The sequence below is a fragment of the Rhea pennata genome, chromosome Z (genome assembly GCF_028389875.1).
Source record: "Rhea pennata isolate bPtePen1 chromosome Z, bPtePen1.pri, whole genome shotgun sequence".
NCBI classification, from domain to species: domain Eukaryota; kingdom Metazoa; phylum Chordata; class Aves; order Rheiformes; family Rheidae; genus Rhea; species Rhea pennata.
Genome location: NC_084702.1, coordinates 59,305,429 through 59,332,825, shown reverse-complemented (window position 1 = coordinate 59,332,825; position 27,397 = coordinate 59,305,429). Strand labels below are relative to the sequence as shown.

The window sequence follows — 27,397 nt, the reverse complement described above, 5'->3', positions numbered from 1 at the left end:
CCGTGGCAGGGCGCATGCGCATCACGCTCCAGGTCTGCGCCCTCTCCGGGGCCTCGCGTCAGAGAACTACCGTTACCATCGTGCCGCGCGGCACAACCCCCGCCCCCGCCCGTGGCTGCTCGACACTGCATACCCCAGCATGCATTGCGACCGCCCGGCCGGTTTCCTAGGAGAGCCCCGTCACGACGGGCGGCGGGCAATGCATTCTGGGGACAGTAGTTCCGCCCGAGCCCCGCCGGCGCCCGGCCGTGACGCGTTGCACCCTGGGACAGCCGTTCCCGGGTTCGGAGGTAGTTGCAGCGCCCGGACTTTGCATATGTAGTTTGTCGCTGCCGGTCGCGCGCGTTTCGTCGCCGGAGGCGTTTTGGCCTAGCCGCCCTGCCGTAGGCGGCGGGAGGCCGGCGCCATGGACGTCAACCAGCCTAAGCAGGAGCACTTGCTGGCTCTGAAAGGTACCGAGAGCGCGGCCGGCCGGGCCCGCCGCGCCGCCCGCCTCTGCCCGGCTGCGCGGGCCTCTCCCAGCGCCGCCCCGCTGAGGGCGCCGGGCCGGGCCGGGCCGGGCCGCGGCTCGCTGTGGGCGCGGGGCGGGCGGTGGCTCGGGCCGGGCCGGGGCGGAGCGGGGCGGTGCAGCCCTTCCAGAGCGGCGCTGTGCTTCCCTGCGTACGGGCCGCTCCTGCAGGGCTTCCGGCTCATCTGCGTTTTGCAAAAGCGTTTCGGCACTTGCCGCGATTTTTTTTTAAAAAGCTTTCATTTCCAGTTCAGGGAGCTTTTTTGCTCTTTTAAGCCTTCGCTCAATAGACAGCTCCTGGCTTTATTCAGGTGTCACAAAGATGAAAATAAAAGTATTGGTGCCTGTCAGGTGCCTTGCAGAATTTAGTGCAAAAATGAAGGCAGCTCTGTAAAGAAATTGGTATTTCTACTGGCAGTTGTATACCAGTAAGTTAGCAATCAAAGCATTGAAAATCCTGAAACTACTTGCACCCTACTTCAGTGAAAAAAAAATTATTTCTCTTTTTCTAGCAGTGCTTGTTTTGAAAATAAGTGTAGCATGTTACATAAGAATAATAAGTAGTTACAGCTTGAGTTATGCAAACATTCTAAATCAGTGAGATATTCAGTCTCATAAAACAGTGCCTGTGTATAAATGACTTCAGAATCCATTTTCTGTCAATACCTTAGTGTTATAATGCTCCTGGAGGTGATTTTTGTGCTGTCTGCCTGTTTAGAGTAAAATTTGTTAATCATAATTCAAAGATGATAAAAAGCTTTTTTTTCCACATGTGTGTGTACACACACAGATGCACTCAAAACCAAAAACATGTAGCATGAAACAACATCAGCCACCAGTACAGATGCATATTGAGAGTAGTTAATTCAATATTGAAATTTTTATGATATATCATTGTTTTACTGTTATGAGAAATCAGTAGAATTCTTGGGCTTATATTGAACTTAGTGCAGTGTCCAGGCTATAGATTTTACAAATAGAAGCGAAAAGGCATCTGGATTTCTTTGCATTGTGTGTATATTAAGCAAAATCTTGATAGTACAATGACCAAGCAATACTAGGTTTTATTGTTTTAAACATTGTCCATTGCTGGTGTCTGTTGGGGAGCCTGACAGAGTGGCAAACTTACTTGGGGGGGGGGGAAAGAGCAAAAGAGTGCATGTGTTTTAAGTGTTATATGTTTCATACTAGCATTTGTGGGGGTGCATAAAGGAAAACATAATATAATTTTCCCATGAAAGAAAGAAATGTTAATATTCTTAAAATATAAAAATGTGTCCTTCTTTTATTTGAAAAGAATGGCTGCATGTCTGGCTCAAAAGCTCCCCGAGTAAAATTAAACATACAGTTCTGATATAAAATGAAAAAAAAAAAAATCAGACACAAGTGCTGTTTGTCCATAGCACTTCCCCTTTAGCCTGCAACTTTAAAGACAGTTACACTTGTCAGTACTATTTCAGGAAGGACTTTTTCATTGTTGTAACACTGAATGCTTTCTAGTTGCTTTATATTCTCTTGGTTAGCCTGTGAAAAGTAGTATTTTCCTCTTTAATGTCTTTAAATAGATTTGACAGGCAAATGTGATGTAATAGATACTGCAGGTGTGTGTGTTAATAGTGATATTAACATTTTAAGTGAATTATTTTACTTTCACTTCATACCTTGATATATATTGTTGGTAATGTAGTATGTGTGCATAGTAATCTTTAGGAAAAGAGAATGTGGTTACCTTAGTATGGAAAATTTGAGATCTGAGACAACTTTTGAGATGTCCTTAACTGGAAAAAAAAATCGCTTTAATATTCATCACAAAGATATGGCAAGAATAATGATGGATCTTAGTGGGTGGCAAGGATGAGATGACCCGCGCTGTAATGACCATGAGATGATAGTGAAAGGAATACTCTTGGGAGGGACAGCATTGAGCAAACTGTGTGCATACAGGTAATGTTTGGTGTATTGAAGTTATGCTGGCAATGATGAGATACAGTCAGTAATACTCAGCATGAGTAAAGTAGGAATGTTCTGATTTGTATCTCTAGTTTATTTTTACAACATGTTGCTTTTTTACAAGATACCCTAGCAATATGTGTGTGATTATGGTAGTATCTTATTCTTTATAATACTTCTGCTTTAGGTCCCGTTTTCCACTGGTCTTTGCAGCACAAGGCAAGGAAATTCTTGTAAATAGGATGTGTTTCAGTCTAGACTTAAGAATCCTAATCAAGAGACTGTTCCTTTTGTAAGAATAACTGCATACTCTCAGTGCAAGCATGGAAATGGTCTTGCATTATCGACCACACCAGACAGATCTAATAAAACTGCAAAAATTTGCAGAAGCAGCAGTGAAGGAGTTTCCCATTCGTCCGTTACCAAGATTTACACCCTGGTTTCCAAATAATTTGTACAGACTTCCCCTCAAACCCAAAAGGCAGCCACCTGTTATCTCTTGTGAGGAGGCAGAAGAACTGAAACAACTTTCTACAGCTTCAGAATATATTGTAGGATCTCCTGATTATGACTGCACAAAAAATCTACTTGAGTTTCAGTCTAACATCAGACACGGGCAGACTTCAATCCAAGCTCAAACTGTCCACAGACCAATTAACTTGGAGAACCAAGAAGAACCACCATCTAACGGAAAACAAAAATTGAAAAGGTCTTGGAGTGTCTCTCTCCCTAGCATTAAGATCAAAGAAGAGATTCTTCCTTTGTCTCAAGAACTGCAGAATATTTTGGAAAGACTGAAACTGCATGTATTTCACAGAGCAAAGTGGACAATCGAACAGTCTGTTTGTAATGATCAAACTTTGGAGGACATCTGGATAAAACTGAATAGGCTCATCAAACAGAATGAGTTGCCATCTTGCAATGCTACAATCCAAAGATCGGTGGGACAGATATGGATTTTCTGTGATATATTATACTGTGAATATATTAGAAATATTCTTAGGGAAAGGCTAAGCCTTACTGATAAAATGAATTTGCTTGTGCATAAATTTGGAGTTATTTTTAGGTTATAATTTTAAGATAGAGTTCCACAATAATATTGCTGTCTGAAGAACTAGAATTTTTAAGCAGCTTAGAAAATACAGACTTTGGAACAACCAATGAATTAAAGATCAGGGAACTATTTAATATTATTTTGCTACATGTTTTCTTTATTTAACTTTATTTGACCAGAGATCTTATGAGTGCTTCTATTAATATATTTCTATTTGGTTTAGAACTATATTTATGCAGCTTTTCTCTACATCAGATGTCTAGGAAAAAAAGTCTGTTGTCTGGACTGTAATGGCAAGCTGTGTTGGATAATAAAAGTTATACTTTCAGTCAAGTCAAGTACTTCCTCACTGTGCTGTTTTGGTTGAAATTAGAAGAAGGAAAAGATGTTTTAAAGTGAGCTGTTATTATCTCTGTAAAGAACTTCTTTTTTTTTTGCCCCCTGCCAAGATTGTCAAGATCTGAGTATTTCCTGGAAGTAGTATGAAGGAATTGAAATTAAATACATGAAATAAAAGCTTTAAATACAAAAGTAATATTTTCTGTTCCATTCAAACATTGTCTTAATGATGTCATTAGTATTTTCACAGAAAAATTAGTGAAAGTTTCAGTGGAAGTAGAATGCTCTAGAATAGGTGACATCTTTATTGTTTTCTATTTTATGATTTTTGTATTAATATTTTCTCTGAGGTTGCTGGTCTTTGGTCTGTTATCTATGTTGGAGCCTCTGTTTGTTCTGGGGAACCAGAAAGCACTAACTTCTACCTGCAAGTCAGGAGATTAAGAAATCGGGCTTTTTTCCATAAATCTCTATTTGTTGTTATAGAAGATAATGGTCTTTGAGGATCTCAAAGTATATTGTGGTGAAGGGCTGAGTTCAGTAGGACTTTCTGTCATCTGAAATAATGAACTGTTTCAAGGTCACACTGTCCGTGCTCACTACCACGTTTGGAAGGTCAGCAGAGCAAGTAAACCGGTATCCGTATAACTGCGTGGGCCTGTGTTTCTCGTAAGGAATCCTGTTAACTCCTCTCTGGATGATGCTGATGTAGCTGGAGATAAAGGTCTGTGTCACCCTGGGGGTAGGGGGAAGGAGAATAGCGAGTGAAGGGTAATCTCAGACTTTGTTAAATTGCCACAAAGGCTCTTTCGTCAAATTGAAGCGCTCAGAAGTGTAACTACAGGAGATTCCCGTGTGTGAAAAGAAAATACCCCCCCCCCAAGCTTTAACTAGCAGTTTTTGTCCATATGATGTTCTATGTTGTCTTTATTGTAGAGATTACCTATCACTTGGCAGTGAATAGTTATGGTATTTCTCATGTTTGATGATCAGTACGTGTTTCTAAACTTTGAATGTTCAAGGAGTCTTTTATTGATATCCTGAGCTTTTATTTGAGATTTAAGATTACACGTTAGCAAAACTGAAGTGAAATGCTGGCTAGAGTAACTCAGGGTCCTTATTTTTTAAAGTTATATCAACAGATTATTTCACTGAAATTTTCTTTCTGATCTTAAAGATAAGTAGTAACACAGTTGCTTTTTACAGTCAGAATTTAAAAAGAAATAGTGGAATAGAATGTAGCATGATTTGAGTTTTGTTTTATTTAGTGTTGTATTTTGTATCTATGTTCTTAAAAGCAAGACTGTTAAGCAAGAATAGGTAGTCCTGCAAAGATGCTTTATTTTCTAATATTAATTCAGTAGTGATAAAATGATATTCTACATACTTAGTTTGTGTTTTGACTTCATGCAGAGAGTATTTTTATTGCTGTTTCTTGTTTGTTATCCATGCTTTAGTCACGTTATTAAACTTGAGCAGCAGTTGTTTCTTTAGAAAGAGTTAGCAAGTACAGGTTTATGAGCTTACGGTAGAACTGAGTGCAGTTAGGTAGCTGTCAGTAGTGCAGTCCCGTTCTATTTGCCTAATGCACATGAAAGAGAGGTAAAGAAGCATTTTGCCAAATGCCAGCAGTGACTGGTGCCACCTTTCCCCATGGTAGCTTTCAGCTCTCTGCCTCTTTGGGTTGGCTTTTATAATAATGGTACTTGCACTATGAGTTGCGAACACCTCACTGTAGAGTAATAAGAAGTGAGCACCACATTTATTTTCTTTAAAAAAAATTATTAAAGTCTTGGGTAGCACTAATGTACAAGCTGCTTCATTTTGAAGTGTTCAGGAAATGCTTACCTCCTATGCATCTATAATTCATTATGCATATATTTTTCAAGTTTCAGCATTGAATCTGATTCTCTATTTACTCTGGTTTTGTTTATTTGAGGGCTTTTTATTTACTTTGCTCTAAGCCTTTAAAGGTCATGTTGTTCAACTTTTCTCCATTACAAAGGCAATGTATTTCCTTTTGCTTGAAAATTGAGATTGATTAGTGTCAACACTAGCAAATTTGCATAGGTCTTCTTTCGGGAAGTGTAAGTTGTTGTGAACTACTACTACCCATTGCTTCACACAAAAATGTATCAAAACAATTGATTATTTAATCAGTTGGAGATAGTGAATGCTGACCTGACGTACAAGATGCTGCGAACGTATAGTAAAGATAAAAGTGCAGTAAATGGTTAAGTGCAAGGTTGTTGATTAACTTGCTGTGTTCAAGAGAAATCCCAAGACTTTTTTATTTTGTTTTCAGAACATGTATGTTTTTATATTTCAAAAGTTCAAAGGAAAAAATAGAGTGGTTTATTATTATTTTTTTAACACACTCAGATCAACACCTAAGGTCACAAGTGCTCAGCTTTCATGTGAGTGCTTTTATCTGAAGGTATATCCAAGATTAGAACCATTGATTTGTATGAATAGGGAAGAATTCTCCTTTTAAGAAACAGTAAGTCTTATGTGCAGTGTAAATAAAAATCATGTAATTCTGGGTACTGTGAGTTGAAATAGACTTCCCAAGTTCTACTTTCCTGGAACAGGGAACTTTTTAATACTGAGTAAAATCTCGATTTTATTCTGTCAATATTGATAAAATAGTTTTTGTCAGTGGGTTACCAAGTCTTTTGTTATTGCTTTGCTGGTTTGATTTTAAAATTCTGTCTAAAAGAAAAAACAGTTGTATAAATCGGGGATCTTAAACATATAACTCTCTTGCATATTGCATATCTCCAACTCTTGGAGATTAGACTGTAAATGGACTTTCATGTATCATGGGAGTGCATGACTGAAACGGTCTGTACTGGTCATTAGCCTAGAAGAGTCCACAAAAAAATGCAACCAGTGTGTTCATACAAAAGACAACAAAACTGTTAAACATTACCCTATAACAGCTATAAGACCTTCAGCATATTAGATTGAAAGCAGTAAAAAGTGCTGTGTCAAGGAAATAAAGCAAAAAGAGCAGTAGCATCACCAGTGCTCCTAGATCTCACAGTAGCGGAGAATTTTGTTAGGCTGAAAATAATCTGATTATCCGAAGAGTTGTTCTCCCCTTTCAAGCTGAGGTTTGGTTCTGTCTCTCTCTCTCTCTCTCTATATATATATATATTACTACTATTATTTTTAAGAACTTTATTTTTGTGAAAGGAGAGCAAGACAAAATTATACTTAAAATAAAATCCAGAGATACTTGTTTCATTGACCTCTGGCTTATTTTCTGATTTCACAGTGATGAGGCTAACCAAGCCTACTTTATTCACTAATATTCCAGTGACTTGCGAAGAGAGAGATTTGCCAGGTATGTCTTTTCGACTAACTGATTGTTTTGTACATATTAGCAGATCTATGCCATGTGAGCATCTGTGACTTAGATGCCACTAGAATCTTACAATCTCCTATAGTCTGTGATCTGAAATGACAGTATATTATATGAAATAAACATTCTTTTGGTAATGACTATGGGAAGATACCAAGGTAGTACTCTAAAACTCTTTGAAAACTTGGTGGGCATATTGTAAAAGTATGAGCTTGAAGTTTGAGTAATTAAGACATAATATTCCTGTAGAATATGGGCATGGTGGGGAGCATATAGGTGATTTAATGTGGATGGCAGCTGTAAGATAGACAATGCATAGACAAATGTTTAGAGTTAGTTGTCTTTATCTGGAGAAAATGGCCTTGCTAGTTAGGACCCATATATTAATGCTCAGACTATGGAAAATGATTTTGCAGGAGTTACTGCTGTACACTCCATGCTTGGTGTATAGAGAGCTGTTAAATCAGAAGATCATGGGTTGTTTCTCGGTGGTAGATGCAGTCTAGAAGTCAAGTGTAAGAGAGAGGCAAGGAATGAACCAAGGAAAGAGAGTTCTGTTGAAATCCAAAGCAAGTAAGGAAAAAAACTTCAGTGGGGCTGACTGATTCTGTTTTATTGCACTTTTTACAAGCAGAATTTCCCTTAAGATTTAATGTTGGTTTCAGCAACACCTTTGATACTTAGCTTTTCAGCATATATAGAATGCTTTTTTGGGCATAGATGCCTAAAAGTAAGTTATAATTTGTAAGCAGGCATATAGATCTCTAATTTATGCCTCAATACCTTGATTGCAAAACAAAGTATGTCTGAAATAAATTATATCTAAATAGGCAGTTAAATGTTATAATTACATGTAGATATCATTCTAGATTTGCAAATACTCTTAATTTTAACAGTTTCATATTTCTATAGGTAATCTGTTTAACCAGCTCATGAAAGATGATCCTTCTACTGTAAACGGAGCAGAAACTTTGATGCTAGGAGAAATGCTGACTTTACCTCAGAATTTTGGGTAAGAACAATTTATTTTAACTACAATATATAATATATAAGGTTTAGGGTTTATTACTGTAGTAATATAGTGAAGTGTTCAGCGATATTTAGTAAAAAGAAACCTGTGGCTTGATTTACAGCATGAAATAAGATATAAACCTATACTAGATTATATTCATTGTCTGTAGCTTTACTGTGAATGTAATAGGAACTGAAAATTGAGAGAAATGTGTGGCTGTGGGTGAATTTTGACAGTGCTATAAACCGCAGTTCATACTAACAAGGTTTACTCCAGTGAGTTTAGTGGGTACTGAAAGCCATCTTATTCTATTCAGATTTTTCTAGTAGAACTTTTTCCAATTTGTTGGTTCTCTTCTGAAATTGTTTCTCTTAGAAATCTGACGTTTTAGAAGTATGGATGTGTAATTGCCAGTATACCTCAGCACTTGATCTGGCAGTCTCTTAAGCTGTTCTCACTTTTGACTCTTAAAGGAATTCTGTTGGCTTGTGGATACTGGAAAATAAAAAAAAGATTAAAATGTTCTAAACCACTATGTCTGATGCTGCTCCATAATCTTAGCAAATGGAATTCCCGTAATAGAATCTTTTGCCTGTGATTTAAGCACTGTATTGACAAGGTGTGCTCTGAGTGCAGTGTACTGTGACTTGTGTGTAGCCCTCTTCCATGGCCTTTATGGGCTACCTCTATTAAAGCATTTTAAGAACTAGAGGCAGTAATTGGTATAGACAAGATTGCTGAACAGTTTCAAAAATCAATAGAAATTGAACTTAAAGGGTTTTTAGTGGAGTATTCTGTGTTATTTTTTGTTTAAAATAATTGTTGCTAAATATACTTTTTTTAAACACAGAAATATATTTCTGGGAGAGACGTTTTCCAGTTACATTAGTGTGCATAATGATAGCAGTCAAACTGTCAAGGACATACTGGTAAAGGTATGTGAAAATATATCTACTTCCTAGATTTATAAAAAAATGTATTTAGTGTGTTTCCTGACAGTATCTGGTGCATTTAGTATTGATGCATAGAGTTTAGGAAATACTTGCCACATTTATTTCCGATCCAGAAAATACCCCTGGAAACAAAAAGACATAAAAATAGAGAAGATTATAAAAATCTATAAACATGAAAATAAAAAAATGGGATTATATCAAAAAAAAAGGATAGGCTGTAAAGCTTCTGTAGGGAATTAGTGTAGCAGAACTTCCACAGCCAAAACAAATTGGAGTTGTTACTGGTTGCACTTTCAATGAGCTCATCAAAGCAAGTCTCAGTAAAATACATATTGATTTGTATTTTACTTGTATTTCAAATGAGTTTTTCAGTGCATCATAGTTTTCACTTTTCTGTCAAGCAAATAATATGTTGAGAACAGAAATCCTACAAATGTTTCACACTGTGGAATTCAAAAGTGAGTGGAAGTTTTATGAGCTGCATGTTAAAGGACCGGACTCTTTATGTATATTTTTAAAATTGTCTTTAGTTTTGTCAAGTTACATGTCTAAGTTGTTTTACATGTGTAAAAGTGTACAGGGTACAAAATCCTCTCTGAAATCTAGTACTTTTCAAAACAAGTTGTTTTTCTTTAGAGTGCTTTAAGTTGCTGTGTTTATAACCAATCCTTTGTTTTTCTATTCCCAGGCTGATCTTCAGACAAGTTCTCAGCGCTTGAATCTTTCAGCTTCTAGTGCTGCAGTGGCAGAGCTTAAACCTGACTGTTGTATTGATGATGTGATTCATCATGAAGTAAAGGAAATAGGAACACACATGTAATGTTTTTAAATCTTCTAACTTGCATTTTTCATCTTTTTTTTAATTATTGCAGAGCTATAATCAAGCTTAAATGAAACTGGGGCACATGAATACTAGGCTGTTTCTACTTTAATAGAGGCATGGAATCTAAAATTGTTGAGAAATTATTTAAAAATCTTTTTCTTTCAGCTTAGTTTGTGCAGTAAGTTACACTACACAAACAGGAGAGAAGATGTACTTCAGAAAGTTCTTCAAATTTCAGGTATTGTACAGAAGAGCATGTTGTGCTTGTAATAAGTGGGTAGGTCTGGAAAACTGTCATTTTTTTAAACAGTTGAGAACTTCTAAAGTACTTTTACATACTGTAAAAATGTATTTGACTTTGCAAGTTGAACCAGTGAAAGAAGTATTGCTTCAAACTTTACATGAACTGATGATTTCTATTTACCATGCACTTTTTAGAAGTAGTAAATATTAATCTCTTTTCATTGATTGTGAAAGAAAAAATCAACACCAATTATTTTTCAAAAAATAGTTTTAAAGCAGCCAGCCTCGTGGGTTTTTTTTTAGCAGAACAAGTATTATCCATTCTAATTCTTACACACTCAACCTTTGAGTTTAAGATTTTGAAATTTTGCTTTTCTTTTAGTGTAGCTTTTTTAATGGAACTTAATAGTTTTTTTTGTTTTTTAAAGGAAACTAGGAAAACAAGTCTAATGTGGTGTATCTTACTAATAGCCATACAAGTAACTGATAGAGTTGAAACCTTTTGTTTTACCACACAGATTTCAAGACTTGATTAGAGTAACTGATGAAAGTATGAAATTACCACTATCTGTACATTAGTTCTTGCAGAAAAGAGTATATTTTAGCCATGTGCTTAAGGGATGTTTGTTTTCTGAGACGTATGATGAGGTTTGAAGAATTGTGGACTCTTTTCCAGAGAAAGAAGGTTTAGAGGACATACTTCACTGAATACATTTTGAGATACATAATGCCTCTATACTGTCAGAAACTCCACAAGAGTATCTTTTGCAAGTTATAGATTATTTCATTTTACTCTTCTAGTCTTACATTCAATCTAATTACTTTATATTTAGACAAAAGTATTTCAATCTTTAGAAGACTAAATTGCTGTGTGCTACAGACAGAATAGTAGAGAGTGATATTAGTACTTGTGGGCCTTGAAATGGCAGATACTGGTTAGGCAAGATGTTTCCATATGATCCTAGATGATGATCCCTACATGTTTTTGTGTCATACACTCTCTAAACTCTGTAGTGTTTCTTCATCTTTACTGAGGCTGATTTTCATCTTTTTGGGTATTGTCTTATTCTCCTTGCAAAATCATTTCCCTTGTTCGTTCTGTCTTTCTGTCTTTCTGTCTTTCTTTCTGTCTTGTCCCTAGCTGTTTAGTATTCTGTCCCTTTGTTGCCTCCAGGCTGTCTTTGATTGCTGTTATGTACACATCTGCAGGCTTCTGGTTCTTATCTTCTCGCCCTCACTTGTTCTTTCCAGAGCCTTGTTCAAGTTTGTGAACTTACCTCCTTTATTGGATTTGATGGGGGCATTTAGGCAGACAGAGTTTTCAGAGGTCTGCATGCAGACTGTGATTTCTGTTTTGTCACTTAAACGTGGGCACCATTTAATGGCAGGACTCAAAACAGCTAAGAACGTTACTGTTAAATTTCAAGCTCTTCCTTCGAAGAAGGAAGCACAAGAATGTCTCAAAAAGAATATATATCCTTTAACACAATTACATAAATATTCTTTGAACTATTACTAGAAAAATCCTTAGCTGAACAATTTTGGTCGCTATTTTTAAAAGTTTAACATGAGACATGGAGACCTAGGCTGGAAAATCTGAGAACAAAAAAACTGAATAGGGTCTTTATTATGGGAATTGGTGGCTGTTCTAGTGATAGAGGTGCTACCAGATACTTTCTGACATAAAAAGTACTTTCTGTTTGACAGATACTCATGTCTTTCCATTATGTTTTTCAGATCTTCATCTGGGGTTATAGTTTGTTTTCAAATAGCTAATTTTTCAACCATATATGTGCTTTTATATTAGCCAGTCGTGCCTTTTTGTTCCAAAACTTTCTCTGAGTAATTAACGCTGGTATGTCTGCATGGAGAAGAAATGATACTGTGTAGGGTTTTTTTGTGAACCTAACAATAATTGCTGTTTTTTAATGGAATGCTATTTGAAATATACTGAAATTAATGGAAAGACTCAGTTTTTCAGATCAAAGGAAAGAAGTAGAAAATATCAGAATTTAGGGAAATTTATAAGGATCTGAGAGAAGAAAAATACTTTAATAAAGTTTTGATTTCCCCCCCCCAGAGAGTAAGTTATGATTATTTGAAAAATTTGAACATTATTCCTATTACCATGCTCCATGAGGACCCATTTTTAACTTCGATTTGTTGAAGCTAAAAATTTTGTCACAACTCAGAACTTTGTACTGCATCTTGATTGACCCCTACTTACATATAAACTAAAGAAAATTTTTCTTGTGTAAAGCAAGATAATTTAAGTTTCTTTCCTGATAAGTGTAAAAAAAGATTATTTCTTTCGGTCATATCAATCTATGTCCATTTCAGATTTGAATGCATTAACTATTTTGAGTTAATGTAATAACTGTAGTGGCTTGATGCACAAAATACAAAAGGTTGAATTGAGGCCAGGCTCTTCTCAGTGGTGCGCAGTAACAGGAGGAGAGGCAACAGGCAAAAATTCAAACACAGGAAGCTCCATCCAAACTTGAGGAAAAAAACTTCTTTTCCATCAGGATGACTGAGCACTGGAACAGGTTGCCCAGAGAGGTTGTGGAGTCTCTTTCCTTGGAGATGTTCAAAAGCCATCTGGATGCAATCCTGGGCAACCTGCTCTAGGTGACCCTGTTTGAGCGGGGGGCTGGATGAGATGATCTGTAGAGGTCCCTTCCAACCTCAGCCATTCTGTGATTCTGAACCAGTGCTTCATTATCATCCTTCCAGCAGAGAATTATTCTCTCTTGCAGATCTTATGGATGAAAATGTTCTGTGATATTTCCCCCCTCCCCCTTAATAATTGTAGTAACTGTATTTTCAAGAAGAAAGTCAAGGTTAGTAATTGTTTGTTGCTTACGCTAGTCAAATGAAACTGATAGTTTATTATTTCATTTATTTTTAGAGAGCCCTCAAGCAAGCAGTTTGCTGCAAAATACTGAGGGACTTGCAAATGTTTCATGGTTCTTGCTTCCTCTTCAAAGCAAGTGCAGACCACTTCAGGAAAGTAGGCGATGTGCTGTTACGCTAAAGACATTAATAATCAGTGACTAGATTTGCCTGCTTTCATAGGTGGAGAGTGCTTGAGTGGTGAAGTAGTTATTATCAATACATAAAAACTATTCAGACGTTAGCAAGATAATCGTATGTGCAGATAAGTAGCTAGTATGTAGTATGAGTTGTGTTGTTTTTTTTTTAGGTGAGATGGTGGTGTCATACTTCCATTATGCATCTTTCCTGCTTAAGATCCTAAGGGAAAAATTACCACTATAGTAAAGATCCTAGCACTTACAAACTTTTTTTAGTTTTTGGTTTTTATGCTAAAGATGTCTGAGAAAGCAATTGTAAATCTTTCTTTTTTTTCCCCATTCAGGTTCTCAAACCACTAGATGTGAAGACCAAATTCTACAATGCTGAGGTAAGTGTGAGCTGTTTATATTTGAGTTTGGATGCTTTTTGTTTGTTTGGGACTTTCTGCTTTGCATTAGATGATTGCTAGGTTAAAATCAAAGAACTTCTAAAATACAAAATTTCTTAGAAATATAATCATCTCCAAAGGAGAAAAATCAGGTGGTGGGTTATGTATTGTTTATTGGGCGGGGGGGGGGGGGGGGGTGGTATAATAATTTTTTTCCGTATATGTTTTAGACATCAGAAGTCCATTTCATTGTCCTTTTTTATAGATGAACAGAGGAGAAAAGGTGGTATCTAAGGCAGATATGTCAGAACCTCAATGTAATTGACTGAAAATTTTGCGTATTTACTTCTTTCCCATGAACTCAAATATTTGCAATTGTAGCTTTCATTCTTAGGGTGATTGAAGAGTACTTGACATAAGGTGGATCACTTAAAGCAGATAATAATTTGCCACACTGTGGGAGATTTTGTTTTTCTCTAATACAGATATGGTCCCTCTGTAAAATAACTTAATGTCTGTGTTTGTGGCAGTTGTACATAGTGCTTCAAAATTAAATGGCCTTGTATGTTCATTAAATATTTATATGGAGTTACTTAAGCATTTGTCTTTGACTACTTATAGGGATGGTCTTTACTGAAGGTGAAAGACAGTAGAAAATTAAAAAATAAATACAGCATACTTTTTATTTGTAGAGGTCCCCTGTGCATGCATGTATTCTATGGGTATCTTGTAGGAGTAGTTCATAAGATAATTCCTTTAGGATTTATCCTAATATTCCTTTAGGAGTAGTTCATAAGATAAGAAATCAAGACATGTGTTTTCATCATTATCATTTACTTGCTTTGTGATAACGAGCAAGTAATTGAATTTCCTGTGCATTATATTCTGTATTGTTTGTATCAATCTAAACTTTATACTTGCAAAACACTTCAAGTTTTTTATTATGAGTGTTAAACTTCATAGCCCCTGAAATATGGCTAACTATTACACTGCTAGCCATTTGGTTGGAAACTTTCGTTAGTATGCTTAAGTAGCTTGGTTGGAATAATTCAGACAATTTGTGTTAAACTAAGTAGCAAATGTTTTGCTATCCTGTTTGTTCTTAAATAAGCAGGTATATGTGTTATGAATTTGCATGTAGGCAAGCAGAAAGTCTCAAAATCTTTTTATTGTTCTGATTTATCTTTATCATAGTTACAGGTATAGAGTTTCTCATGCAAGATTATTACTGTTCAAGTGCAAAACATATATTTCTTTCCCTTCCTAACACTATGCATAGAGAAAACAGGTAGAGGGGAGAAATAACATGGTAATTCCTGGTCTACAAGTAAGGATCTAAGGTGCCAAGATCTGTCTTGTCCACAGTCATGTGAGAGGTTTTCCATGAACATTTTCCCTCTGCTGCAAATGAATAGCATATAAATTATAAGATATTTAATATATAGCATGTAAATTGTTTAGAGGGAGGAAAAATCAAGGCTTAGGACATGACTCCTATTACCACTGTATCCACATAATTTATTAATTTTTTTTTTTTAAGATTGTGGATGATATTAACTGAGGACTTTTCATTTGCCTAGCAAACTGGTATATTACCATTATGATTTTGCTTCTGAAAGTATAAATAACACTGCTGTATGTTTTGACTGCAAGAGTCAAATTAAAAAGTGAAAAGTCAGTCCTTGGTCAGATGCCGTATGTGATATTACATTGCTGTCAGAGGCACTGAGAACTTCGTTCTGTATGTTAAGAAAGAACGTTGCCCTGGAGAGTAGGGGAGCAACAAAAATTTGTATGGATCAGTTATTAGTTAATTAAAAGTCTGTAAAGATTGACTAACCAGTTAAACTCTTCCCATTAATGTTACAGATGTGATACTAGCTATTCATGAAGTCTGTCTAAAACTAAAACTCTGAATTGCTATTTCTAGCAGAAAATCATTTCACTTTTCTAAGACCAGGAAGTAATGCTGAACCGTAATCTTCTGGCTTGTTGCTCATATCGCAATAGCATCCAAATCAAGTTGGTCACTGAAATTTATGGGACGAATGCGAGCCCTGTCACCTAACCTGCCGCAATCCTGTGATCGAGCCACCTGCCACAGTCTATGAGAAGTCTCTCACTGCCGTCAGTAGGCCTTGGAAAAGGCTCGGTAGAGGTTCTGTTCCTGCAAACATGCCTAGGGAGACAAACATACAGAGAGTTAAGAAAATAAAGTTTGTGGTTATAGTTAGTCTTTTTGAGGGATCTAGTCAAGAAGGAGTTTTTCCTAGTATATTATGCCAAATTTTGTCATAAGCTGCAGCATTGCAGCTTTGCTAGAACACACTGTTTTTGGTTTTAGACCTTATATACGGACAATTCAAATTGTCTGTAAAATGACATGGATGACAAGGACAGTTTTTTCTTCTCATATACAAACCATTGCATGGATTTAAATTCAGGACAAACTTTAAAACTTGCTCAGAAACTAACTGCTTTTTTCTTTTTTCTTTTTTTTTTTTTTTTTGGTCAGTTTATTCTACCATACCTTATCTGTGCCTTGTGTGCCTTAGGCTCTATTTTGGATTGGTTCCACAGCAGTTAGTAAAACCTGAAGCAAAGCTAGTAAACCATGTAACAATATTAGCTATATCTTTTAGAAATGTAGTTGCCATCTTTGTTTGCATCCATTTTTATTTACATTTCTGTCTTACTAATGCTATCTTGTTTAGATGATGCAAAAAAAAAATGCAGAAATGCATTTTGTTTGAAAGTTAGCCTCCTTTTTCTTTAACATTTAACCCTAATTTCTCTAATGTGTTCTTTTTTTATTTTCCCATTAGAGTGACCTCAGTTCTGTGGTAATTTTTATTTATTTTTTTATAAATATGTATGCTTTTTTAATCGTCTATCTGTCTCTGTGCTTATTGTTGACATTATTTTAAAAGCATAATGCAAAAGCAATGTTTGTTCTGTGTATCTTGAACTGATGTTTTCTCACTCATCTTTTATATGTGCAGCTAATCATTTAAATGGTTAACTCTTTCTTTAATACCCATTGTTGAAACTAAAAATTGATTACTTCAAGCTTGTATTAGTGTAGGCCATTCTATAAAAAATTTCACCAAAATTTACTAGATAGACATTTTATTTTTAACTGAACAAGAGGATTTTACAAGTTGTTATTTGAAAACTGAGGGTTTTTTTTCCTAAATTATCTTTTTTGAAACACTGAAATGTAGTTTTAACTACAAGACTGCTTATGTAAGCTGTGGCAGGACTTTTCCTATCTATTGGTGGAGACATTGGGTTTGAGGAGAGAGCAGCAGCTGTATTTTCTATCTTCCTTTTGCTAGCTGAAACTGTGCTTTCAAACGTCTAACTGCATGTAACAACTGATGAGTTAGTATGGTACTTTTGCAGTCTGATTTTGCTTTAACTTAAGGTGTGCATTGTACTAAAATAAACTGCATTCTTGTAAAGTGCCGAAAGGTTTTTTTTTTTTTAATCATATTATTAAAACAATTTGAAAATAATATGAAACTAACTTGCTTTTTCATTATGCTGCTTGTTTTTTCTTTCCCCTTTCAAATTAGCTCTTCCTAAATTTCTGCTATTGGTTGCTGCATTAAAACAACTAAGATGTGGGTAAATGGAGATTTTGAGCAATGGATTTATGGGATATAAACAGTATCAATTTAAGTGACAGTCAGATAAGCATTGTAGCGATTACACAACATATGCTGTTTTATTTAGAAGAGCTGTGTTTTGCTTGGGGGTATTTCCAACTCCTCCTGCAAGTGCAAGGTCTTTCCGTAACCCACTGAGCTTGCTGAGTTCCCGTTGCTGAATATCCACTGCTGTCTGGCTGGTGTGTAACACGTTGAGAAGGCACAGTTAGTAGTTCCAGTGCCGTTCTATGTTTCTGCCTCTAACCTGAGGCCTTTAGAGAATAAAACTTCCGAATATTTTGTCCCCTCTCTTATTTTTAATTTATGAGCAGGACTGCATTTGCATAATGAAAGCACTTGTTTTACACTGATTAAAAGGAAACTGTAAGCTTCCTTCCACCCTCACCATAAAATACATTCTTTGGATTTATCCTGATGAACTACCTAAACTGATTTGTACTAATTTATTGATAACTCTCTTGCAGGTGCAGATTTGGTACTTAAATAATTCTTTTTTTAAATTGGTGCTTTTTTGTTTTTCTTTTTTACTTCTCCAGGGGCTTGTATCTCTAGCAGACTGAGCCTTCAATAATTACTCCTCCCTGAGATTTTAGAGAGAATTCCACAGAAACAAGGAGACAAAAACACCTCTAGCTTCATGTTTTTAGCTTGTGAAGTTTAAACTCTCTGTAGCTTTCCTTCTTATACTAGAATTGGTCCTTATACACTGTTTTCAGGCATTAGTTTCATTTAACAGATATGTCTTACAGGATATTTTGAAGTTAGATCATCAATTAAATTCGTGGATGCATATAGTATTGGTAACCATTGGCATGATGCAGCTGAGCAAGAGAGGAGGCTGATTTGCTTTTTAGCTAGGGCATCGGTGTTTCAGAATAGTAGAATCTCAGAGCATGTACCTGAACTATTACACTTAAGTTCTACAAACACGCACCTTTATTTTATTTTTTTCCCATAGCTTGATGCACTAGTAACTTGGCATGGCATGTCATTAATGTGCACTGCAATTCTTTACCCTTTATTCTATTATCTTTTGGGTTTGTTTTCTTAACAATTTGGATAAAACTTGAGTTGCTATTGAAGTGTTGGAAGTCTTGGGAAGTCGTAATCTAAAGCTTTATAAAACAATAGCTAGAACATAGCAAAATTATCCCACATCCATTGTTTTGCAAGATATCTGTTGACTAACACTTTTGCTCCTATTAATTATTGTTGGGATTAAGGGTTTTTTTTTTCCTGCGTTAATTACTGTAATTTGATTTGCAGGCATGAACTAAACACACGTTTTATTTATTTGTTTATTTTTAATAGGACAGTCTAGTCCTTTTAATAATACTAATCATATTTTCATGAACTTGCACTTCTGTTTTTTCAGACAGATGAAGTATTTCTGGAAGCTCAGATTCAGAATATCACCACCTCTCCAATGTTTATGGAGAAGGTTTCTTTAGAGCCATCTATTATGTACAACGTTGCAGAACTGAACACAGTTGACACGGCAGAGGAAAGGTATGTTCAGATTCAGGAAGCAGCTGATACTTGATTTTGAATCTCTTTGTACTGTGATTTCATGAGATATAAGGATTAAAATTAGTGAGTTGTCTGTAACTGTAGGATTGTGATTCTTTTTGCTTGATAGAAAGATCAAATTCCTGTTGATGTATTCAGCTGGAAAAGTTGTCAATAGTTTTCTTTTTATAGGAATTTCTATTAAAACTTTGTCTAAAATCTATTTAGTAGAGAAATCCCCCACTTAATCTTCAAATAATTGATAACATGGATGTATTGAAAACCTACTATTTTTATAAAATGTGCACATCTGTTTCTGACTTGTTCATTTATACGTATTTATCCTTACAGAACCCATCTGACTTCCCTACTTCCTTCTAAGAGCCTCTTGCCAATTTTTAGTTTTTCTAATTAAGATCCAGCAGTCCAGGTGGATCAGTGCAGTGCCTTTAAAGGCTCTTAAAATCTGTCACACAGTGAAATAAATTAAAATACCATTTAACATCAGTCAATAAATTACAAAATACCAGAAGAATTGTCTGCCACACTCAGTATAAACCGTTATGGATACAAAAGCTTGTGATGTCTCGATAAAGGATAGCTTAAGCTGTTTGTGCTTTGCAGTTTCTTGTGTTTTTTCAGAGGAGGTGTAGTTTTGCTGCTGCTGCTGTAATGGGCTGCAGTGGAAATTCTCTTTCCTAGCCCATCCATCCATGCTTTCAGCTCTAGCATGGCTGAGCATTGTTCTTAGGAAGTGTCAAATATTCATTTGCTATAATGTTCTTTATCTTGAATCAGAATCATGGTCTGGTGAGATTGAGAGAGAGTCTCTGAAATTTACTGGGAAGGAACAAACAGCTTTTTGCATAGCAGAACTATTTAGAGAGATTTAGAATGAGCTGGTATTGTATATTGAGAATTAATGAATGCAGTGTATAAGGTGCCTTTCTGCACCGATGGGTCAAATCTAAGCAGTTGCAAAAGCCTTATCAAGGCTGGCAAGAATGGTAAAGAGGAGATTAAAGAACAATGTGGTAGGGAAAAGCCCCAAACTAAGGGTTGCTGAAGATACTATGTGAACAGTTAGTCTTGAAGGCAAAAACTTAAAGGTCTGTGCTTTGATCTAATGGAAAAGGCTATAGATATTTTAAAAATTGTAAGACAGTAGTTCTTGTCGAAAGTAGTTGGACATAAATTCGACTTTAAAGCCAAACTGTGTATTGTAGCTCCTAGCAATCATTAATGAAAAGTGTGTACTAAAATATTAAAAACCTGCTAGTGTTAGGTATGTTTGTGATTTATGGGAAGGATTGGATTTTTAAGTGCACCTTCTCTATGGGTCAATGCTCTGAAACAGTGTTGATTCTCAGTATCTGAAATAGCTTTATTCCTTCTCTTTGTTTCAGGAAAAACTAGAGTTCGAGAACTCAGTTGTAATAACTCTTAAAGAGGAAAATGAAAATGAGTTTAATCCATATTTACTGTTGTCCTTGCCTTCACATTATTATGTGATACTATCTTAATTTGTTCCTGAATTCGTTAAGAAATATTTCAGCACCTGTTGTTTCAGGCTTATTAGTAGCTCCATTAAGTTACTGGCCTTTTTTGCAACTTTTTCAGTATTTCGTTAGCAAATCAATGTTTGTGTTCAGTTTTGTAAAACAGACTATTTCCCTTTGCTGTAACATCTGCCTCACAAGTTGCTGAACAGTAGTTTGGTAGGTACTTTATGTAGATACTGTATAGGCATCTCTTAAGAATTTATTTCCTGGATTATTTCATGCCATGAATAATGTTTTAAAACCTTGTCAAATCACATTGTTAGCATGAAGAACTCTTTGCTTCAAAATGCTAGTAATTCTTAGGGATAATTAACTATAGCAATTACTTTTTCCCTACCCTCCTCCGTCTGGATAATTTGAAAAATTAATTGACAATTGATCTGAAAAATCAAAGCGGGCATCTGGATCCATTTTTGTTCCAATGTCTGTGTCCCTCCCAAAATAAGATACTTGGCTTAGGTATAGCTATGTTTCCTTATTTGTATCTGCTTCCTCATACTGCTAGGGTAAAAAATGCATATTGAAGTTATTTTACATGTTGTTTTACATCTGTCTCTCCCAGTCTATGAATATCTCAGGCAGAATGCAGTACAGGTTAAATTTAGTTTGTGTATTTGTGGTAGATGGAACATTGCTACAATTTTTTTTTTTAATTACAAATAAATCAGTATTTAACTATACTATTCTAAATTATATTTTGCTTTACGTTTTTCAGAGCTAATGCAAGTCTTGGTTAATGAGATTCAATAGTCTTCTCAAAATTGCCAGCACTGTTCTCTGAATGCTGAGATGCCACATAATAAATTACAATTCAGCAAAGCTGAACTCTGCTTCTGTTCTTTCTGCCTCAGTTGGGTCAGCTCTCTTGTGATCTAAACATGCTCCTTTACAGGCATTACAGTTCAAGTATTCAACATTAATTCGGGAGTTGTTTTCTGTTGTGAAAGCACAGAAATATGAAATGTGTTTTATCATGAATAAAATATCACAAATGTAGTAAAACTGCAGAGGGATGGGGAGAAAAGTTGAATTCTTCTTAAGTCCTTTAAAAATAACTTTAAATAAAGGCTTTTTTTTCTTTTCTTTTTTGTTTTGTAAAGAGCATCTACTTTTGGCTCAAGGACTTACTTACAGCCTATGGATACACGCCAGTATTTATACTGCTTAAAGCCAAAGCAGGAATTTGCAGAGAAAGCTGGAGTAATAAAAGGTGTAACAGTGATTGGGAAACTAGACATTGTATGGAAAACAAATCTGGGTGAACGAGGAAGGTTGCAAACTAGCCAACTCCAAAGAATGGTAAGTCTTTAACTTAGACATCCACTTAAGCTAGTCTCTGTTTTAAGGTAACTAAATGAGCAATAATGACTTGAAGGAGAAGTCCAGGCTGCTTACTTTCTGGATCTTATTCTGAATTCACATGCCTTTGTATTTTATACAAGTTTGGGAAAGTTATTTAATACAGATACTGAATACAAGCTTGCTATGTGAAAAAACACTATTTGGAGAGAGAGTGTAGCTGAACAAAAAAATTCTTATCTCTTTTCATGGTGTGAATGACAACATTTTGGGGGACTTGCTTCAGAATTTCTTTTTTTTTCTGGCATATAACATGACTTTTTCTTTTTTCACAGCACTGACCAACATAACTTAATAGATTGTACACTCAAGTACCAGAGTCAAGAAACCTGTGTAACAAAATATGCGGTACCTCATTGCTAAGGCCAGCAGAGGTGTGCTGTTTTAGCCATGCAACTCTCTTCTGCTCTGATCTTATCTCAATTTTGCCAATTGCTGCTAAATTATTCTATAAAATACAGTTTTTATTGTATTTTTTCTAAAGCTCTCTCTTAGTAGAGTATTACGGCAAGTTACCTCTTGTTCAGAGAATGAGATATTAGTTTTCCCAGCAGATTCCTTCCTGTCATCTAATAAAGCTGAAAACCTGTGTAACAAAAAGGAGTAAAAATAACTTGTTGAATGCCGTCTGGCAGCAAACTAGAGGGCACTGACAAAAGAGCTTCTTTAAGTGTGCCGGCTGTCGACACAGAACTCTGCTGCCTGGTTCATATGGACTTATATGAGCTTCTGTGAATAACAGTATTTATGTGTAGTATAATACTACTCATCTTTCAGATCCAGTTTTCAGTTCAATCTATTCTCTTCTGTTTGGTTTATATATAAATTGTTCATGGATTGTAAGTTGTAATTACTGGGTTGCTTAAGTCACCTGCGCAGCCTGTCTACTTTTATGCCTAAGCTTGACTTGCACTATCTTTTGAATTAGTGATGGTGGAAAAGAGGAAAGAAGTAAACCATTCTGACGATTGCGTCTTAATCTGAGTTTACAAAACTTGCAGTTGGGTTCTGTTGGGTGCGTGCTCTCTCGCCTGCTTGCTTGCTCTCTGTTGCACTCTTTGTCTCACTCGCTTTCCTCCCTCTGAATTGTCTAGTAAATCGAGCAATTCTGTAGGGAAATCAATCACATGAAGTTGGAACCAGGCAAGGAAATTTGGATCACGAAAATTTGAAGTTAAGTCACTAAAATTTGTTTTTAATTTAGATGTTAAACATCTCTTTATAACCACATCAGATTAGAAATTGGCCTTTTTTAAAATTCAAGTACTTCTGTTACTTAAAATTTGTTGCTTTTTTTTCTTGCTAATCAGTTCTCTCATTTCCAGCTGACCTTTTCTATGATCCCTCTTAAGACAGATCTTCTCTCCCTAAGTCAGTAGTCTCTCATTCTGTGTCCTTTCTTTTGAACCTTTGAGAATTGCACTTGAAATCCAGTGGTGATTTAGTAAACTCCACATTCCAGTACTAGTTTTATATATTCAGTCATCATTGTTGTGTGCTAGTGATTAACTGAGAGCTATATTTTGTTCTTGGAGCAACACCTACCTTTGAAAAAGCAGCATGGAGTTGTTTTTTTCCTTTGAGATGCAATGCAGCACCCTCTTATCGTCTCTTGATATTTTAAGTGCTATTCCATTATTTCATTTCTAGACTCTTTTCATCTACTATATTTTTCTTCTAATCCACTTACTAGCTCTGTAACCAGTTTTCCTCAGCAGGCCCAGAATTTTACCGCTTACTGTGCCTCCACATCATCATCTGCGTTCGGATCAGGAATGTGCTTTTGAAACAAAAAAGACTGGATCATCCCTGCTTACCATGCTTTGGTCTGCAGAGTGGTCTTGGAATTCACAAACGACGTTATTTTTGGATGACATTAAACTCTGTGATCTATGTCTGCAGTACGCTACGGGTGCTGCCCACGTCAATGGGCGTTCAGCTCAGGTCTGGACTAGAGCTAGTCCAAAGTAAAAACCCCAGAACACGCATGGGATGGACGTCAGGGCACAAGCATCAACTGTTCTGCTGTACAGGTTGTCTTCTGCAGTAGTTGTTAATGTAGATGTAGTCTTAGTGAATTAGGGAGGATAAGCTATCGCCAATGCATGGCATTCCGCTTTGTCCAAATTTCCTCGGCTTCGCCACGTTCACCTTGTAACAATTTTTGGCTGAACACAGCGGTAGGTGAGATGGCGTCCTCCTCCCTCTAACAGCTCCTGGTGGAATAGCTGGCTTTGGGCTTCATCCTCCTGCTGAGGCCGTCCTCCTTCATTGTTGCTTCAGTGCATGGCTTTCCCCGGCCATCTCTTCTTCCGCAGTACGTCAGTGCTAAGGCCAGCAGAGGTGTACTGTTTTAGACATGTAACTCTCTTCTGCTCTGATCTTACCTCAATTTTGCCAATTGCTGCTGAATTATTCTATAAAATAGTTTTTATTGTATTTTTTTTCCTAATCTCTCTCTTAATAGAATATTATGGCAAGTTATCTCTTGTTTAGAGAATATTAGTTTTCCCAGCAGATTCCTTCTTGTCATCTAATAAAGCTGAAAATGTTTGTCCTTTTCCAGTGCTGAATAGTTAGATATCTTCCTTGCAGGTCTCTTAAAGTTATGTTGCTCCACTGGTGTGAAATTCTTCTTCTAATCGGTTTGACGTCCCTCTGCTCGCTCCAGTGTCCAAGATTTCCTTGCATCTGTCTTCCTTCTGTGATGAAGTGTGTATGAGTGAAGACTGTTTCCAACTTGTCAGTCACTGGCTTTCTGTCCTTCTTTAAGGAAACCTTTTAAGCAGGTTGTAAATGTAGCTTTTCCTGACTTTTCCTACAGCACCCTTCCATCAGCAGAATTTGAGTATCTCCCACAATTAAGCCTTGTCAAGCAGGCAAAGTTTCCCCACTTCTTCCTTTCTGATCTGTCATTTGTGGGTGTTGAAAACATAACAAGTTTTTATCCGCAGGTTACTGGCTTGAATCAGCATTAATTGGTAGTAACTAGAGGTTTTTATCATAAGTTTGTTAGTAAACCGTATGAAATGAGTTTGCCTCTTGACACAGTTTGATAGTTGACAAGTGTTCGTGTCATACACCATTTTAACAGGTGGCCATTAATAGCTATTTTGGCAGAGGTTTGAAGGACTGAAATGGCCAGGAGAATGAACAACCGTTTCGTAGGAACAGGGCCATTTCTTAGGACGTGGAACAACGGTGGATTAATGCAGGAAAACTACATTTGGTTATCCACATACTATCTTTAATAGAGCTCTTAGGATGAAATTTCATCTTTTCAGGCACCATTTGTGGGTATGCACACTTTTAAGAACGTGGACTATCTGGAAAATGGAGTAATAAAGAGCATCTTGTGCCCTGCGCAGATCATCCTTGCCTAATGAATTGTTGAACCCATCAGGATGATAATACTCAGTAGTGGATGGAGCACTGCTGTGATCTGAGTACAGATCAAAAGTGCAAAGAGTCAAACTTTGTTTAAATTTCTCTTATACTAAGGTTGTCGCAGTAAGCAAAAACTTGAGTAGTAAAAACTTCAGCTTTGCTGGCCAGCATTTAAGTATGAATTTTCTGTACTTTCTCAGGCTCCTGGTTATGGTGATGTAAGGCTTTCACTGGAGACAATACCAGACACTGTAAATTTGGAAGAACCTTTTGACATTACATGTAAAATAACAAATTGCAGGTAATGATGTCAGGTGATTCTTGTGCTTTTTCCCCCAAGTGGGTAAGTTGTGGCTATTGTGTTTAATTTTTCAATGCTTTCTCCTGAAACAGCTCAAACCTGCTCTTTACTATCAGTTGCAGCAACACCAAACTGATAATCCTTTTTGAACTTAGGGAGTAAAATGGTATCTTTTGGAGTAAAGTGATTTTTAAAAGTTCTTCCATCATTATCTCCCAATACCATTTGGCTTAGGAAATTACGAAAATATGTAGTTGGAAGTTCATGGAAGTGGCTGCAGTATCACATAAGATGCACCCCAGGCTTAAATCATGCATCATCTTAATTCTTAAACAAAATTAGTTCTTATATATTTATTTTATACTACAGCTAACTTTGTAAGAATAAATGATGCCATTTGTATCTATTTGACCTTTCTGCTAATTCTGCAGCACTGCTAGAATGCCGCCTTAAACATTGTCTAGGTAGTATTTTGTAACTTCTTTATCTATATTTTGATCTACAATAGTCCTTTATAAAAAGATTGTAGAATAAAATTTAAATAATGAAATTATAGATAGCATTTGAAGCCAAGGACTAACAGTAAAGTATTTGACATACCTTTGTTTCTTGTCTTGTAGCCTACACAAAATATGAGCAGTATTACTCTATCCAGTGTAGTTAAACCCATGACGAGAACATTCATATATTGGATGGAACTGTCCATCAATTGCTGCGTATCACTGTAACTCTTACTTGCCTTTTTTTACTTATAAATTAATTACAAATGTTTGATTAACAATAACCCGAGTAATACTCAAGCTGGTTTATGTCTGCAGTCCTTGAATGCTTAAAAAGCTCCCTAGGTTTATTCTTGTTTTTCCAATTTCCTCTAGCAGTGAAAGGACTATGGATCTGGTTTTAGAGATGTGCAATACTCACTCCATCCATTGGTGTGGAGTTTCAGGAAGGCAGCTTGGAAAGCTACACCCAAGTTCATCCCTCCATCTGGCACTTACGTTACTGTCTTCAGTGCAGGGACTGCAAGTAAGTCTTTATAACACAACTTTGTTATAAAATATCCATGTTATAAATCTAGTAATTCTTTTTAATAATGACTTTTATAAATGCTTTTCCTTTCTAGAGTGTCTCTGGCTTAAGACTTACAGACACATTTTTGAAGAGAACATATGAGTATGATGACATTGCACAAGTCTGTGTAGTTTCTTCAGAAGTCAAAAAAGAAAGCTGAAGAAAAACGTTGTATAAATACTTCTGCTAGGCTTTTTTGGACCAACCTTCTATGGTTTTGCAGCTGAATCATTAAAACATGTAAAAACAAAACCCCAATATAGCCATAAGCATGTTTATTTAATTTCTGTGAGCATTTTTTGAATGTTTTAAAATATTTTAAAAAGATGTGTTTACATTTTATCTATTGAAAATAAAGCCTTTGAAGAAAGAGCAGGTCTGGCAAATTATAATGTATTAACATCACCTTGCAGGGGGAAGCATATTCATATGCAAGTTCTCTGAGATAGTAGTACTTGGTGTTACTTTTGTTAGTAATTTTATATAAGTTATTAAAACATTTAAAAATTAAGTTGTGGGTCTGACAGAACTGTTTCAGTTGAAGGAACTGGCCTTTTACCGATGAATTCCTAGAATCCAACCCCCTAAAGAAACACTTGCGGGCAGCTGGAGCGTCAGGGTGTGCGTGGTACATGCACAGCGGTGAGCACCAGAGCAGCGTAGCGGCACGGGCTGAGAGGGGGAGCAGCTGGCATTGGTGCTGGTGCGACGCTAGCAGCTAGAGCGCCGCGTGCCAACCAAAGCACTTGCTGACTGTGGCTCAGTCGCTGGGAGAGGGTAATACAGCAAATCTGTCCCAGTTGTGCACTGGGGAAGCGTAGAAACTTTGTGAGTGAGTGGTGTATTTTTCTTTGGGAGAGA

At 36.4% G+C, this 27,397-nt stretch overlaps 2 protein-coding genes across 8 annotated transcripts; both read left to right on the top strand.

The window, feature by feature from the left end:
* The first annotated feature begins 231 nt into the window (after positions 1–231).
* TRAPPC13 (trafficking protein particle complex subunit 13) lies at positions 232–26,908 on the top strand. Of its 6 annotated transcripts, none has more exons than XM_062599376.1 (13): positions 232–290; positions 7,132–7,200; positions 8,131–8,230; positions 9,081–9,165; positions 9,872–9,999; positions 10,172–10,244; positions 13,629–13,673; positions 16,499–16,516; positions 18,723–18,856; positions 21,519–21,717; positions 25,365–25,465; positions 26,341–26,491; positions 26,589–26,908. In XM_062599376.1, exons 2-13 carry the CDS (start codon positions 7,134–7,136, stop codon positions 26,694–26,696), a joined length of 1,209 nt encoding a protein of 402 aa, XP_062455360.1. In that variant the 5' UTR covers positions 232–290; positions 7,132–7,133; the 3' UTR covers positions 26,697–26,908. The 6 variants fall into 6 exon arrangements, with proteins under 6 accessions (XP_062455360.1, XP_062455356.1, XP_062455355.1 ...); XM_062599372.1 differs by lacking the exon at positions 232–290 and adding an exon at positions 362–452 and having other exon boundaries at positions 26,344–26,491; XM_062599371.1 differs by lacking the exon at positions 232–290 and adding an exon at positions 362–452.
* On the top strand, positions 368–4,043 carry SHLD3 (shieldin complex subunit 3). Of its 2 annotated transcripts, none has more exons than XM_062599378.1 (2): positions 368–452; positions 2,646–4,043. In XM_062599378.1, exon 2 carries the CDS (start codon positions 2,782–2,784, stop codon positions 3,529–3,531), a length of 750 nt encoding a protein of 249 aa, XP_062455362.1. In that variant the 5' UTR covers positions 368–452; positions 2,646–2,781; the 3' UTR covers positions 3,532–4,043. The 2 variants fall into 2 exon arrangements, with proteins under 2 accessions (XP_062455362.1, XP_062455363.1); XM_062599379.1 differs by lacking the exon at positions 368–452 and adding an exon at positions 2,238–2,452.
* Positions 26,909–27,397: the final 489 nt, after the last annotated feature.